General features: G+C 33.8%; 1 protein-coding gene and 1 pseudogene across 1 annotated transcript; one reads left to right on the forward strand and one right to left on the reverse strand.

Annotated features, from left to right (window-relative positions):
- The first annotated feature begins 3,788 nt into the window (after window positions 1-3,788).
- On the forward strand, window positions 3,789-5,959 carry LOC114762981 (probable terpene synthase 11; annotated as a pseudogene).
- A 1,036-nt stretch (window positions 5,960-6,995) lies between these two features.
- On the reverse strand, window positions 6,996-9,776 carry LOC114762982 (tricyclene synthase TPS4, chloroplastic-like). The gene is made up of 7 exons (XM_028952577.1): window positions 9,540-9,776; window positions 9,170-9,443; window positions 8,701-9,079; window positions 8,364-8,582; window positions 7,775-7,913; window positions 7,428-7,676; window positions 6,996-7,295 (listed from the first exon to the last, which is right to left on the reverse strand). Exons 1-7 carry the CDS (start codon window positions 9,774-9,776, stop codon window positions 6,996-6,998), a joined length of 1,797 nt encoding a protein of 598 aa, XP_028808410.1.
- Window positions 9,777-15,980: the final 6,204 nt, after the last annotated feature.

Raw genomic sequence — 15,980 nt, forward strand, 5'->3', positions numbered from 1 at the left:
ACATCAATAATATACTCAACCCTCTTCCTTCCACTAACTTCTTATCCCCTTGTACCTCCCAAATTACACAAATCGGAAACAATAAAAATACATCGAACTCCCTTCAATTTTGTCAAAATTACATAAACTCATCCTCCATTATATTCTCAAATTATACAAACCAAACAATTGCATCATGTGCTTCATGCTTCGTTGTCATCAATTTCAGTGTCACCCAGCTGCTCTATATCTTCTGCTTAATTTTCCCACTTTAAAAAACCGTCAGATGCATGCATGAATCTGTAATGCTTCCATCCCTCCCTTTGTGGCACACCTATCTTGTGGCAGCGCAACAAATACTATGATTCCATTTTAATACGAGGCTTAGTTTATATTATAAATTGTTATAATTACTACCTTCAATCCTTAATATAAAAGCTTTTTTACTTTTATTTTGTTCTTAAATATAAGATTCCAATATATTTTGTCTCGCATATTTATCTATTTTTTTATAATAATAGCAATTCTGATCAATACATTTGTTTAGTAAGGATATTTTAAGAAATATAATACCTATTTATCACAAGTAATTAACTTAACTAGTTTTTTAATTTACTCTAATTAGTCAACTAATTTTTATATTAAGAGATGGAGGTAGTAAATCCTATATTAAAAACTCGAGGGAGTATATATCGCAGTCAACTTGCCCTATGACTTCCTCAATCCTGCTACTTTCAAATATTGCATTTTTCCTTTTGTCTCGTGTTATCGCAGCATTTAATTCAAGTAGTGGGGATTACTTGGGGATTCCGAGTTTGGGTTGTTACTTAAGTGTGTTGAGAGTTGACCAATAAAAAAGATTACTTTTAGAGAGGGTTTTGAATGAAGCACCGCAGAGTAAAACCTCCATTCTAATAAGTTAGTCTTTTGATATTGAACTCACCATTTAAGATTGTACAAATCACACTTGAGCAATTGTTTAAGGGGAAAAACCAAACGATAGCCAGAAGTACAGCTTGTTTCGTGGGCGAGTGAGTGAGTCAATAAAATAATGCGTATTCTAATAAATAAATAAAGCTAATTTATCTTTCCCGACTAAAATAAATAAATAAGTAAAATATAGCATGGTTTTATGCTTTGTTTTCGACAACATTATTCTATGGCTGCTATGCTAGAGTCTGCGCAGTGTTATCCTAAAACATTTAGAAAAATTAATTAGTAGCCTCTGTACTTATAATACTAATGCTGATTAAATAATATGCAAGTTATGATAAAATACAAAATAAAAAGGTTTTTCAAAAAACTTAAATGACGGAATAGTATTCATTTACTATTAATATAAAAATAAAAATTATTACGCTCATAATTGGCTTCTTGCATTCATATATAACATGTAAGATTTTGATTTAATTTAGACCCAAGTAGCAAAAATAGTTTAGGTGTATACTGGATGTAAGCCATACGTAATCAACTATTTCTTTTACAAATTAACAATTTGACAATATATAGACTAATACAATAGCTACAATTGAGAAAATTATAAGGACTTAATAAAAAGAAAAAATTGTAAAGACTTGAAAAAATGAGATGAAATCAAATCTTTCTTATAAAAGAAAATTCTAAACATCTAAAATCTATTCATATTCGAACAAAGCTAAATTTAATTATTTTTTCCTGAAAATTTCGGAGGTTGAAAGAAAGAAGAAATATAGAAATGAAGATATTTTAGCCATACGAATATTTTTTTTGGGGGGAAACATTTTCTTATTTTTTATTTGGGGAACAATAATATGTTTTTAAAAAAAAGTTGACATGCATACAAAACCTTAAAAGGAAGGCAGAGGAAGACGGAAATGTTTGGAGTTGGAGCATTACTTAAGGTATCGGCAGGACGAGGGACGATGGTGGATCAAGTAGCCCATGAAAAAATAAAACGGGTCGTTGGACGTCAGATCGGTCCAGATAGCCAACCTATAAAGGCCGTCTCGTTATTCAAAGAAGTCAATTCATTTATCGGTCCGTCTGTTCTGTCATCATTTTTAAAGTTCAACCTGCCACTGATAATTTGACCCGCCAACCATTAATGTTATCTAAAAATTTAGCAAATTTCACATTTTATAAATGTAAATAATGGAGTATTACTAAATTTCAATTCCTTACATCTGGTACAATACGTGAGACCGACATGTAATTTATACTATCTCCTTAATATAAAATTTAGTTGACTAATTTGAGTAGATTTAAAAAGTTAGTTAAATCAGTTATTTGTAATAAATTTATATTTTTTTAAAAAATATTTTTTAATTAAGTGTATTAACTAGAACTGTTATTACTAAAAGGACTATCTTGGTAAAAAATAGGTAAATATGAGAGACAAAACGGATTGGTATCTTATATTTAGAACTAAAATAAAAATCAAACTAGCTCTTATATTAAGGATCGGAAGTACTGTTTGTCATTCAATTATTTAATGATAATGATTGAATTAGATTTCAAATATATTAAAAATATATATAAAACATGCACGTGCATGTGTATTTTATATTCAAATATTTCAAGAAGAATTAAAAATAAATAAATGTTTACATGTAGAATAAGTCATCCTTATTATGCAAAAACTAGTTTAAAAATCATTTAAATTTTTGTGAAATCACGTTGGCAAAAAAATCTGTGAAATAAATAAACAAAGCGATTTCTTAAACTATTTTAATGTTATCCAGGCAAAAAAAAAATCTGGCAGAAAGGAAAAATATTTCAATACCAAATAGATCCATTCAGCTGATTCTCAAGGTCTATCGAGCTAAATAAGGGTTAAAATTAAATGATGTGTCAGTCCAACTAGTAGTATGGTTTTAAACAATTTTAATAATTTTGTTTTCATTTAAAAAATGGAATATTAATTTAAGGCTCCGGAGACAATATGGGCTTGTTTGGTTTCTTATCCCTGTAATTTTACTTGATTTATAATTTTGATTCTTATACTCTAAAAATTTATAATAAGATTCTTCTAATATGATTAATTTTTTAATTTACGTCTTGCGATTTTGTTTTTGTTAATATTCAATTTATGTACAAGGACTTCATTATATGTAGCTTTATCACTTTGCCATCAATACTTTATTCAAAACTTGAAGCACTTGAATGCCAGACATAATTTTTTAATATTTGGAATATATATAAATGTATATACTCCTCCGGTCCTTATTATAAGACCCAATTTGACTTTTTATTTGGTCCTAATTATAAGACCCAATCCATTTTGTCTCTTATATTTATGCATTTTTTCCAAGATAATCTTTCTAATAATGATAGTTTTAGCCAATATACTTAATTAGCAAGGATATTTTAGGAATGACAACACTTATTTATTATAAATAACTAATTTAACTTACTTCCTTAATCTCCTCAAATAAGTCAATTGGTTCTTATAATTAGGACCGGAGGAGTATATAGAAATAGGTGGCTTTAAAACACCATTAAATAAGTTGTGCATTCACATCCATAAAACAGACTTAAAGTTTTTCTTCTTGGAGAGAACCAGTCTTTCGATAATTTATAAGAAAAATAAACAAATATATTTCCCCCAAGACATTATATTAGCTAGACATTCGATATAAACGAATGCAATCTTGCTGGCTTCTGTGCCATAAGCAAGCTTTGCTAATCTTACTTCCAGAGCTCATCATTATACCCACGCCTACGACAGCCATGTCTACAACAAGGTTAACGACCACGACAATGGCTGCGTCTTCAGCTAAATATCGCAGACTTCTTTCATAACATATAATCCCATCGCTAAGAGTTAGTTCATGGCCATCCACGTATCCATCACATATCGTTTTTTCCCCCTTTATGCCGGTGTTTGTTGGTACTGGGTAGCTGCTCCAACTGATGACTCAACACAAGTCTTGGAAGCGCTGAAAAGAAGAGTCCGAGAGGCCCTGTGAAACACGACAGATCCAAAGGCACCCTTGAAGATGATAGCCACAGCACAACATCGGGGAATTTCGCACCATTTCGAGCAAGACTTGGGTACAATACCGAGAGGTTTGTGTGGTTGGGACGCTGGTGACGATCTCTTTGCCGCTGCTCTTCGCTTTCGTCTCCTCAGGCATAATGCCATCTTCGCTACTTCATCATCAACAGGTTCAGCTCATAATTTCTGTTGCTTTTTTTCCAAAAACAAATAATAAATCTGCATACAGAAAAAATATTGAAAATAGGCTTGATGATGACAATTGTTTACTCCGAAAGTAAAAATATGTAGTTTCTTGAGTGTGAAACTTAATGATGCAAGTGATACATTATTCTGTGCAACTTTGAACTGATTAATTGAGTGTTGACCTCGTAGATGTTTTCAAGAAATTTATGGATGAAAGGGGGAGATTCAAGGAATCAATGGGCAGGAACACGTCGGGTTTGTTAACCCTGTACGAGGCTTCATACTTAGGAGCAGAGGGTGGGGATATATTAACGGAAGCCATGGAATTTACAAAGCTCCATCTTGGTCGATCCTTACCACTCCTAAGCCCTGAAGAAGGGCGCCATTTTGCGAGAGCCCTGAGGCTTCCGAGGCACCTCAGAATGGCCAGGCTGGAAGCCAGAGACTACATCCATGAATATGAACAATGCAGCGACCACACGCCAGCTCTGTTGACTTTGGCCAAGTTAGACTTTGACATGGTTCAATCTCTGCACCAAAAGGAGCTAACAGAGATATGCATGTGAGAAAGATCTCACCGTTTGAAGCGTTTTTTATCATTTTGAATGCTGCATATACGGACAATTGAAGTTTCTGCTCGACATTCTAAGGTGGTGGAAAGAACTGGGGCTTGTTGATAAACTTGGTTTTGCGAGAGACAGACCCTCAGAGTGCTTCCTGTGGACAGTGGGGATACTTCCAGAGCCATGCTATTCTGATTGCCGAATTGAACTCAGCAAAACTATCTGCATATTACTGGTTATGGATGATATCTTTGACTCTTATGGCTCCTTGGATGAACTTGTTCTTTTCACTGAAGCCATCAGAAGGTTGATCTGCTCGTCAAATAATTTATTGTGATCACTTGCTTACAGTTGGGATCTGGACGTGACGGAGGGGCTGCCCGAGTCCATGAAGTATGCTATATGGCATTATATAACACAACCGACGAAATAGCCTACAGAGTTCAGAGAGACCATGGCCTGACCGTCGTTGCACACCTGAAAAGAACTACAAGAGTATCCAAATAAACAATCACAAATACTAGAAAAAAGTACTATCCAGGATGGCATTAAGCAATTCATTATGAATGACTTGGGTGCGGCGGGTAGACCTAACTGAAGCATTCTTAGAGGAAGCCAAGTGGATCAGCAGAGGATACATACCAAGTTTTGAAGAATATTTGGAGAATGGTGTCACTTCTGCAGGATCATGCGTGGCAATGGTTCACGCATTCTTCCTAATAGGAGATGATCTCTCAAAGCAAAACATTTTTCCATGATGATGAACGCGTATCCAAGGCTCTTCACCGTGTCCGGCCAAATTCTTCGCCTTTGCATGGGATGACTTGGGAACTTCAACGGTACGTGTGCCTTTCTTTAGTTATCCTTCTTTTCATTTTGTACTATCCACACGCCAAAGCGGATATCCATTGATTGTGAGTTAATAAATGAATGATGAAGTTTCACTGTGATAATTAACTAGGAGGAACAAGAAAGAGGAGACAATGCATGCAGTATCCAATGCTACACGAGAGATAATCATCACTTAGAGGAAGACGAAGCGAGAAAATACGTAAGAGAGCGAATAGGGAAGCTGTGGTGGGAACTAAATAGCATAGCGATGGCATCGAAGTCGTTGCCATGGTCAACTGTGAAGGCTTCACTTAACGTAGCAAGATCTCCGCAGGTCATTTAGGAGCATGGAGACGACAGAAAAGCGTATAGCGTAGATGATATTGTACAAGCACTACTCTTCCGATCACTTTCAAACTACTAATCCCACCTAAACCCTTATTTCGGACAAATTAGATATACTTCCTTCATCTCTATGTACTTGTCATACTTTATATCTTTATTATATCCTGTTTTAATAGAACCGGGGGGATAGGAAGGATGCGATGCATAATGAATTGGTCCCCGCAATCTTTTGTCAATGCTCTGTATGCAATAACGTCTCGGCCATATAAACATAAATTTCAATGGTTAAAAAAGAGCTACCAAAACATTAGAAAGACATAAAATTAATAAATGTTGGCCCTCAGGTGTATCAAGTGTTTTTTTTTTGGGAAGAATCAGGTGTATCAAGTTGAGAAGAAAAAAAATAAAAGCTCAGATTATATTCATTAATTGTCAGAGTAATGCAATAGCATATCCCATGCCGACGAGCTATCTGTTGATGATAAGGATAGTCTGAGTTATTGGGCCAGGCCCAAGCCCTTTTCCACGTAACAGAATTTAGTTTGTTTGTTATAGCTGAGCACTTGTATGAAGTCTGAGTTTAGTTGTAAAATAGATCTTTAAAGCTCAGTTAATGAAAGCCGTATTCTCTTGCCTCTCTTTTTCGCTAGACTCCTTATTAGAGCCAGGTTAAGGGAGACAACCAGATCTCTCCTTGACGAGAGCAGCATTACGAAGTTGTAAAATACTACTTTCAATCCTAAATATAAAAGCTAGTTGACTAATTTGAGTAGATAAAAAAAAAGTTAAGTTAATTATTTATAATAAATGAGTGTTGTCTTTTTTTTTTTATTAAGGATTGAAAGTAATAGAATTTTGTTCTGTGTTTTGTATTGTCAGTTGAGTATTTTCTATCCGACTTACAAAGGAAGAAATAGGAAAAGGAAAACTCTTGTTGTAAATAGGAAAAGCTCTTTTTTAAAAAAGAAAGTGATTTTGTTACCTATATAATACTTTGTTTTTTTCCTTCAAATTTTACATCCGTTGCCCGTGAACAAAAACATATACGGCCAATGTAATTCCCCAAACATAAAGATGACTAAGTAATTGCAAGTCTATTGATGCCGAGGCATTTATCAGCCTCTTAGCTGAATGGGCTCCACAATTAATGATCGAATCCGGTTCCTGGACGTAGCATCTGGAGCTCCATGGCCATCACCATACTGGTAGGTGCAGTGGGAAATTCTTGCAAGGCTCATTGCAGTTTCTACAAAAGCTTTTGAAAATGTGGTCTCTATTCCTCTTCCTTTGTTCATCTCCTTCCACGTCTCATCCACCAATCTGCGCACGTATTTTTGGCTATTCTCCTCAGTGGCCCCACTCTGGTGCATGTGACATAATATCGAACTTGTTGATTCACCTCTCTCTAACTCCGCCTGAAGAAAACATTAACAATGAATGAAGACAGTAATTAAAATGAGGTCCTCGTCAGAGCGTGCGAAGAGAGAGTACGTAGAACCAAATGACGTACAACATAAGATTTGAGTGATTGATAAAGAAGAGGCCACCTTCGATGTGCCCAAATCGTTGCAGAGACGGAAAATAACGGAAGGACAACGCAAGAGGGGATGGTGAGGGTCCAAGGATTGAAGTGACTCCTTTGAGAAATTGTGATTGAGAAAGAAATAAGCATGGAAGAGGATTAATACTCCCGAAACTGATACCCACGCGTTCCTAAAGTAGCTGTCGAATGAGGGTATGTGTTTGTCATGAGACCACCTGGCTTCTTGAAGCCAGGATTTCAACATGTCCGCCCACTATAATTATCAAGGTAAGAGTTAGTTTCCCAATGAAATACGAGTAGTATTTAACATGTGGTATGTTCTATGGGGAAGTCGTTTTCGTGGGCACTCACTGCTTTGGTGAGGTAGGGTAGGATATTGTGGCCTTGCTCTTTCAGTGCCTCATAAGCCATTTCATTGACAGTGTTGTAGAGAGCCAGGAAACACACTTTCATGTACCCTGGCAGATCTTGTATCGCATTGATATCCCACCTGAAATTAAAAGAAAAAAGCATTCACCACATAATATTCCTACGTATTACTCCCTTTGTTCCTTATTATAAGAGACATTTGATACTTGTGGCATGTTCCCATATATAAGAGACACTTAAAAGTTGTCTCTATTTTTTTTGTATTAATTTTCTATTTTACCCCTATTTATTTTGTCTCCAACTCCTACTCTCTCTCCCTCCCATTTCTCTTTCTTTTAATAATTTAATTCTTCTCTCTCATACTCTCTCTCCTTATTAATGGGGGTATTGTTGGAAAAAACATTATACTTTTTATATATTAATTGTCCTCAACTAATTTTAACTGTTTTTTTATTAACGTAATTGGATTATTTGTCTCTTATAATAAGGAACGAAGAGAGTACGTGTGGCTGGCTTTCAATAGAAATAATATTTGTCAAATAAATTAATGCGAATGTAGGAGAAAACAAACCTTTCAACAGCGGCGGTAAAAAGCTCGAGTTCATCCAGAGTGCCATAAACATCATAGACGTCGTCGATTATGGTAATGAAACAAGTGACTTTGGTTAGTGCTTTTCGGAGCTCACTGTGTTGAGGTTCGGACTCCATTCCCACGGCCCAGAAGAAGCACTCCATTAGCCTGTCCCTGCTGAAGCTCAACTTTGATGCCAGTCCCATCGCCTTCCACCACCTATAATTAGCTATATCAATATTTGAAGCCAATTTTCTCTTTTTGACTTCCTACTATTTGGTTGCTGCTATACGTATGCATATAGGGAAGCAAATTTACTAGTAATAAATTGACAAACCTTGACATTTCTTGGAGATCCCTTTGAAGTGTTGATTGTACTATGTTAAAATCCAGTACAGCAGCCTCGAGAAGGACCGTGTCTGCGTTTTTCCTCTTACCATATGCTTCTGTGTACCATCTGACCTCTAACCTTCGTGTTCTGCGATGTAATGGAAGGTCCAGCGCGTGACTGATTGCTTGTTGCAACAGATGATCGTTGCTTATCTGTTGCTTCATGTCCCTGAGATGGATGGTGGTGAAGGCCTTGGCCTCCTCCAGAATGTCCTCTCCTTGGTATCCCAGAAATGTTGCCTCGTACAGACTCAATATCCCTTGCACATCTCTGCTGAGGCATGCCTTGAAATTACCGTTTTGGTCCTTGAAACTCTCAAATATATCTGCGTTATTTTTGTCCCAATCACATCATTTAATTTGGTGTATGCGAGAGAGGTAATTATGAAAAAAGGAGATAGCCATATGCATAGGACCTGGTGAGACGTCATAGCCATGGTCTCTGAGGAGTCTGAAGCTTAAAGCAGCTTCATGAAGGCTTGTGTACTGTTTTGTTTGAGGACGGCTTTGTTCCCAGGAGACATAACAATCAAGAGCGTGTTTGATCTCATTGTGAAAGCGGTAGCCGAGGCCTAAGCGCTGGACATCGTCAATGAGCTCAAGTTTTGGCAATGGCTCAGTATTGGGATTCACGATCATCCTCCCCACATCCTCCAGCAGCTTCCTTTCTCTGGCCTCGTACTTCTCATCCTATAACAACAAGCTAAGTATTGTTAATTGTATGTCATAACGTTCTCCATGTATATCGTGAATTAATTGACCAGGAAATTAAGGAAGTAGAATCACCGTATAACCATTGTTCAAGGATTGGAGGAAGTCATAAGTCCAGAGGGTAGGCTGGTAATTGGCGGAGTTTCTGAGAGAGGAGGGGTGAAGGGAAAGCGCCTGTTGGGTGGCCAAGCATCGGAGGTTAGTGTGATAGTAACCAATCCTGTGGAAGGAAAGAGGCCCTTCTGGTTTGTTGCGCTTTCTAAAACTAAGTGAGATGGAGGAATTGGGCAACAAGGTACTGGGTAGGGCCATACTCGTTGGTAGTTTAGTTTGCGAATGTGAATTGCTTGCGTCGGGTCTCATTATATATAGCGCTCTGGTCTCTGGAGGGCACTATAAATTCATTCAAGATTATCCACGTGCGAGAAAAATAATACTCCTCCACTTTTAAAAATGTAAAAAGTTTAATTTACACTATAAAATAAGTCTTATATTTTAGAATCGAAGGTTCAGTTTTTAATATAAGACATTGTTGACTGATTTGATGAAACTAAAAAAATTAGCCAATTACTTAATTATAGCATATATTACATTTATAAGTGAAGAAAATTAGTTTAAAAAATACATATAAATACTTAAAAATAATTTAGTAACTTTCTGAATTTTCTCAAATTAACTGAATTTTATATTAAACATAAAAGTACTAATCAGGATGTGTAGAGCATCATCAAGTGGTTATCCTTTAATAGTCCATAGTCGTACAAATTACACGGAATATGTTTTCGCCAACAAATTAAACAGAATTAATATAATATAGATGGAAGTTTCTCTTTATTTCATTTCATCTCTGATTTTTCTCTAGTTTTTTTCTCTGGGTTTATTATAATGCATTAATATGTTTGATTTTGTTCACTAGCTATATGAATCATAATTGAATTGATAACTAAATATATTTTTCTACGTAGTAAATAAAGAGCTTTAAACAACGAATTGAAGAAAGGGGGACTCTGCTAGGCATATCTTTAATTCGCTCTGAATTTTGAAGCATTTAATTATTATTTTTTGTCATCCTCATTAATCCATTTTCTGATAAATACGATGAAGAAACATGTCATAAATAAAAAAAGATTAATTTAATTTAGTGAATTTTCGTGCATTAAAATTTGATATAAAATTTTGGAAAATATAGTAATGAATTAAATGGAAATTATGATTTCGAATTTAACTTATACAGCATTTAATTTGTTAAAAATGTTGAAAAACTACAATTCGAAATTTAAAAATCTAATTTTTGAATGTTATAGAAATTCAAGAAAACTATGTAGGATAATCGCAAAGAACTTTAAGGGATTGATTCTTATTGTAAGAGTAGTTTTTGTTGGTAGGGGAGGAAGAGAAGGAAGAGGAAAGAGCAGTGCTGGGGACTTGGATGACAGATATTTTAGTTTCATATGTGAGTGTGGAAAATGAGGTGTCGGAGTTATAGGACATAGGAAGTGTTGGTGATGATCAATTCGGAGGGGAAGTAAAATGACTACACATGTGACCCGCGGTTTTCATGGGGCAAAAGGTACGTGCCCCAGTACTGGCTCATGCTTTTCATTTGGGATTGGATTTTTCCTCTTTCATTTATTGCCTGGCATGAAAAAATCACTAGCACTTGTAATTCTCACATTAAAAGATAAATTCTGAATAAAATTTTCAAATTTCATTTATTGCCTTGGGCCCTATATTTGCCAGTGCCCCGTCCCCCAGGCTGACTACTATGATTAATGACGAAGGTGAGCAGATTTTAAACAAGAAAAGAAAGTGGACTGTGGAATTCAAATTACTTTTTCCAATTCTAAATATATGAATCAATAGAGGAATTAGTCCCACTAGAGAGGGGTTTAGCAAATATAGACAAAACATGATAACACCAGTAAAAAAAAAAGAAAAAGACCAAACCGGCCAGTTTAACAGAAAAACCGGTGAACCGGCCGACAGTTTAATTGGATTTAAGTAATGAACCAGGCAGAAACTGAACCAGAATCAACCCGGTCAAATTGGTATAAATCAGTGTAAGCCTGTAATGAACTGATTTGATGATTATTTTACTATTAATCCTATTTTTTCTCATTCAACTCCTAATATTTCAGTCGCTATATATTTGAATGAATTTTATTGATGATTTTGGTGTTAATGATTATTAATTTTAGTTATTAAAAAATCATAAAGATCAAAATTCTCAATATTATTGTATTTTGTTATTGTCACAATTAAATTACTGTTGTATTTTCTTATATTTTATTATTAGTGATTATTAATGTTGTTAGATTATGTTATTTTCAATTACATTCTATTATTTTAATGTGACCGGTTTGATTTTTGTTTGATCCCGATTTAACCTACTAATCTTTAAACTACTATCTTATTTGGTTTAATGTTTAGTCTGATTTTTTTTCCTTAGTTAAAACCATTACAAAGAGACGTCAGTGCCACTCTCACTCAAGCCACTTCCTTTAATTTCCCCTTTCTACCACCCAAAATTATGCAATCGGTGATCTCCCTTCGATTTTACCAAAATTGCATAAACACTTATCCTCTATTTTCAAATTACACAAACCAATTACAATTGCATATATATCACGTGCTTTCATACTTCACTGTCATCAATTATTCAACTTCTACGTCACCCATCTGCTCTATTGCTTCTACATAATTTTCACACTTGAAAAACTGTCAGATGCATGCACGACCCTTCCTTGTAATTAACAAGTATTACTTTCTGAGCTAAAAATAAAAATTAGTTGGAGATTTAATTTAATTTTAGATATAAGATTACAATCGATCTATTTTTTTTCCATATTTATTTATTTAAAGTAGTCTCCATGATAATTACACATGTTAAAAAGTTCTCATTGTAATACACATGATGAACAGGAATATTTTAGGAAAGACAATACCTACTACAAATAATTGATTTAACTAATTTTTATAACCCAATTTTTCTATGTTTTTTAAATTGAGCTCATTAAAATTTTTACTTCACTCTCCTTCACTCCAATTCTCTTGTACCAAATATAGGGTAAAATCTCTATAAATCAGTCTTCACACTAGAACAGACACTAATTTAATTATCTTTTTCCTGAAAATTTCAAGGATTGGAAAAAAGAAACATAGCAGCGAGACATTTTATTTTATGATCCATATGAATATAATTTTTTGGTGAAAAGTATTTTTCTTATTTTTTAAATGGTTCATGAGTTATGGCTAAAAAATTATTGATATCGATATATTCAGCATAAAAATCTAACGAATTGCACATGATGATTGAATTAAAGTTGAAATATATAAAGTACAAAACGTGCATATATTAAAATCTTTCCTCTTCTTTTATCTCCTCCCCTCCCCCCCCCCCCAAAAAGAAAAAAAAATCTGTTATTTCAAGGCCATCCACGTATGAATCACCCAGCTTATCTTTCCACAAAACCGGGAGTCATCAAAAATACATCCTAGGTCCTGATCTGTCTTTCTCGAATCATACATATATCGTTTTGATTAATTTTTTTTCCCTATGCTGGTGTTTGTTAGTAGTGGATGACAGATATTTTCATGTGATTTAAAATATCTGAGCGTGGGAGATGAGAAAATCCAGCTAGAGGACATAGGAAGGGTTGGTAACCATTCACGCGTAATTAAGGAAACGTCTCTATCGGGTTGGCGGCACGCATGTTGTCGTCATTTGTGGGATCCCATGCTTCCACCAGTGTCCACAATTATTTCTTCTATTCTTCCCCTGTTCCAAACCCCTGCCTCTTCATCCGATTTTTAATATAAAATTTAGGTAACAAATTTTAAAATATTTAAAAAATTAATAAATTATTTAATTATGACACTGATCTTTAATATAAGAGCTAGTTGATTAATTTGAGTAGATTAAGAAAATTAGTTAAGTCAGTTATTTGTCATAAATAGATATTATCTTTCCTAAAATATCATTGTTAATTAAATGTATTGGCTAAAGTTACTATTATTACAAGGACTATCTTTAAAAAATATATAAATATGATAGATAAATTAAATTGGGATTTTATATTTATTACCAAATAAAAATTAACTGACCTCTTGTATTATGCACCGGAAGTAATATGTTATATGATTTCTCTAAAATATTTATACGTATCGTTGGTTTATATATTAATTTATATATAATCTTTTCAATCTCGTGAGTCAAATCAGTTTCGAAAAAATCATAACTATAAATATTTTAAATAAATTTAGTAATTTCTTTAATTTTCTCAAATTAGTCTCATATTAAAAACCAAAGGTAGTGCTAGTTTTTCCTGTTCATAATAAAGCCAAAGCTTGGCGCAATATTGGGATACTCACATTCATCATTCATGCTTCTAATGCTCTTCTTTCTTTTTTTTTCCTGGTTATGCATAGATATCATCCTATTAAAGACAATCATATTATTTGATTTTTCATTAAAGACAATGTGATAAGCAATCTTTCATGCTAAACTATCCTTTAATAGATTTTTTCAATTATAATCTCAATCCCTATTGATAAATCCCTATTTTAATATGTTATTTGATTTCTTTTTAGGAATATTTATCAATTAAAGTGGGATAAACTGTATTGATTATGGATATCTTGAATCAAATATTGCTTGCATGATTTAAAAGAAAATCTTATGATATTTTTATCTCTTTTTAAATAATTGATTTTGGACTTTATGATAGTATTTTAATTTATCTTTTACAAGCCCAGAAAAGAAAATAAAGATAAAAAGAAAGCTGAAAGGAAAAAAAAAAAAAAGGAATTAGAAAGGGAATCAATTTGAGCATCAAGGCCCCAGATTTTACTTATAGATTTATTGATTATTGATTGAGGGCTAGGGAGAGAACACGCATATATACACACAAGACGCACACCACCAGGAAAACACACGCCGCCAATACTCTTCAAATTCATTCCTCAATTGCACGCAGTGGCGTGTCGTCCGCTTCTTCCATAACCTTTGTCATTATCTCCCTTCAACCAACCATCATCATCACCTTCGATTTCCATTATTTCTTGTTTTTTTCCTACAAATAATGTCCACACCTACTCTTTTACCATAGCCTCTGTGGATTTTCATTGCTTCAAAAATATTGTAGATTCTTCTAGAGCTATGAGAGGCTAAACCCATTGTGCTTCTTGGAATTGGAGGAGTTGCTTGAGTTTGGAACTTTAACTAAGAGAGTATTTAGTTTTCCAATTAATTTTCTCTTGAATTTCATTAGACTTTTCTTGTGTTAGGAATATTTTCATTTGATTTAGGGACTGAAATTATATGTTATAGTTTCTATTAATTAGATTTTTGCAATTTAATTTGAATTGTATTACTTGAGATTTGAATTTATATATGCTTTCGTTGTATTCATTAATATTATTTTATTTTATCTAGCATATTGTTAGATTTTATGATTGAGATGTATCGCAATTGAATGTAGCATTTTTTGAGAGGAAAAGCCAATTTTATTAACTCAATTTAAAATGTACATCAAGTAATTTTTAAAGATATTTTAATAATTTGATTACTATCTAGTATTTAGAGTAGTCAAATGTTAAGTTTACTTGACCCAAATCGTATTTGAAGTTGCTTTTTAACTTGATGTATTATTTTGCTCCCATATTTTTGTTAAGCAAGGATAGCTACATTTTCTTTTCAAGAAGCATTCTCATCACTAATTTTTTAAACCCAAATTTGCATTTTTTTATTCTCTTTTTATTAAAAATATTAAAAAAAATAGTTTAGATTTATTTCTTTATTTTCATAATTGGTTTTATTGAAAAAAATCCTCTTTCCAACCTCTCCTTTTTAATTCTTTTGTCACTAAGTTAATTTGGAAATTAATAAAAAACTTTTCAAAAGAAACAATCTGAGTTGTGCTTTATTGCGTAATTTAGTTTTATTTTTTATTTCACCTAAAGTGACTAAAAAGGCTCAAATCACCTCCTTCATTTTTAATGTTTCGTAACAAATGGAGCTTAACTGATTGATTCTTATAGTAAAAGTAGTTTTTCTTGGTAGGGGAGGAAGAGGAAAGAGCAGTGCTGGGAACTTGGATGACAGGTGTTTTAATTTCATATGTGAGTGTGGAAAATGAGATGATGGAGCTACAATACAAAAGAAGGCTTGGTGATGATCAATTCGGAGGGGAAGTAAAATGACTACATACGTGACCGGTGATCAATGGCATTAAGTACTGGCCCGTCCTTTTCATTTGGGATTGGATGTTTCCTCTTTCATTTATTGCCTCTGATGAAAAAATTACTAGCACTTGTAATTCTCAGATTAAAAAATAAATTCTGAATAAAATTTTCAAATTTCATTAATTACCTTGGGCCCTATATTTGCCAGTTCCCCGTCGCCACCAGGTTGAATACTGTGATTAATGGGAAACCTGGTCCAAAAAAAAATGATTACTGGGAAACAGGGGATGGTGCGCAGATTTTAAACAAGAAAAGAAAGTGGATCGTGGAATT

The sequence above is a fragment of the Neltuma alba genome, unplaced genomic scaffold (assembly GCF_004799145.2).
Source record: "Neltuma alba isolate B1F8T4 unplaced genomic scaffold, ASM479914v2 tig00011249_pilon, whole genome shotgun sequence".
NCBI classification, from domain to species: Eukaryota; Viridiplantae; Streptophyta; class Magnoliopsida; order Fabales; family Fabaceae; genus Neltuma; species Neltuma alba.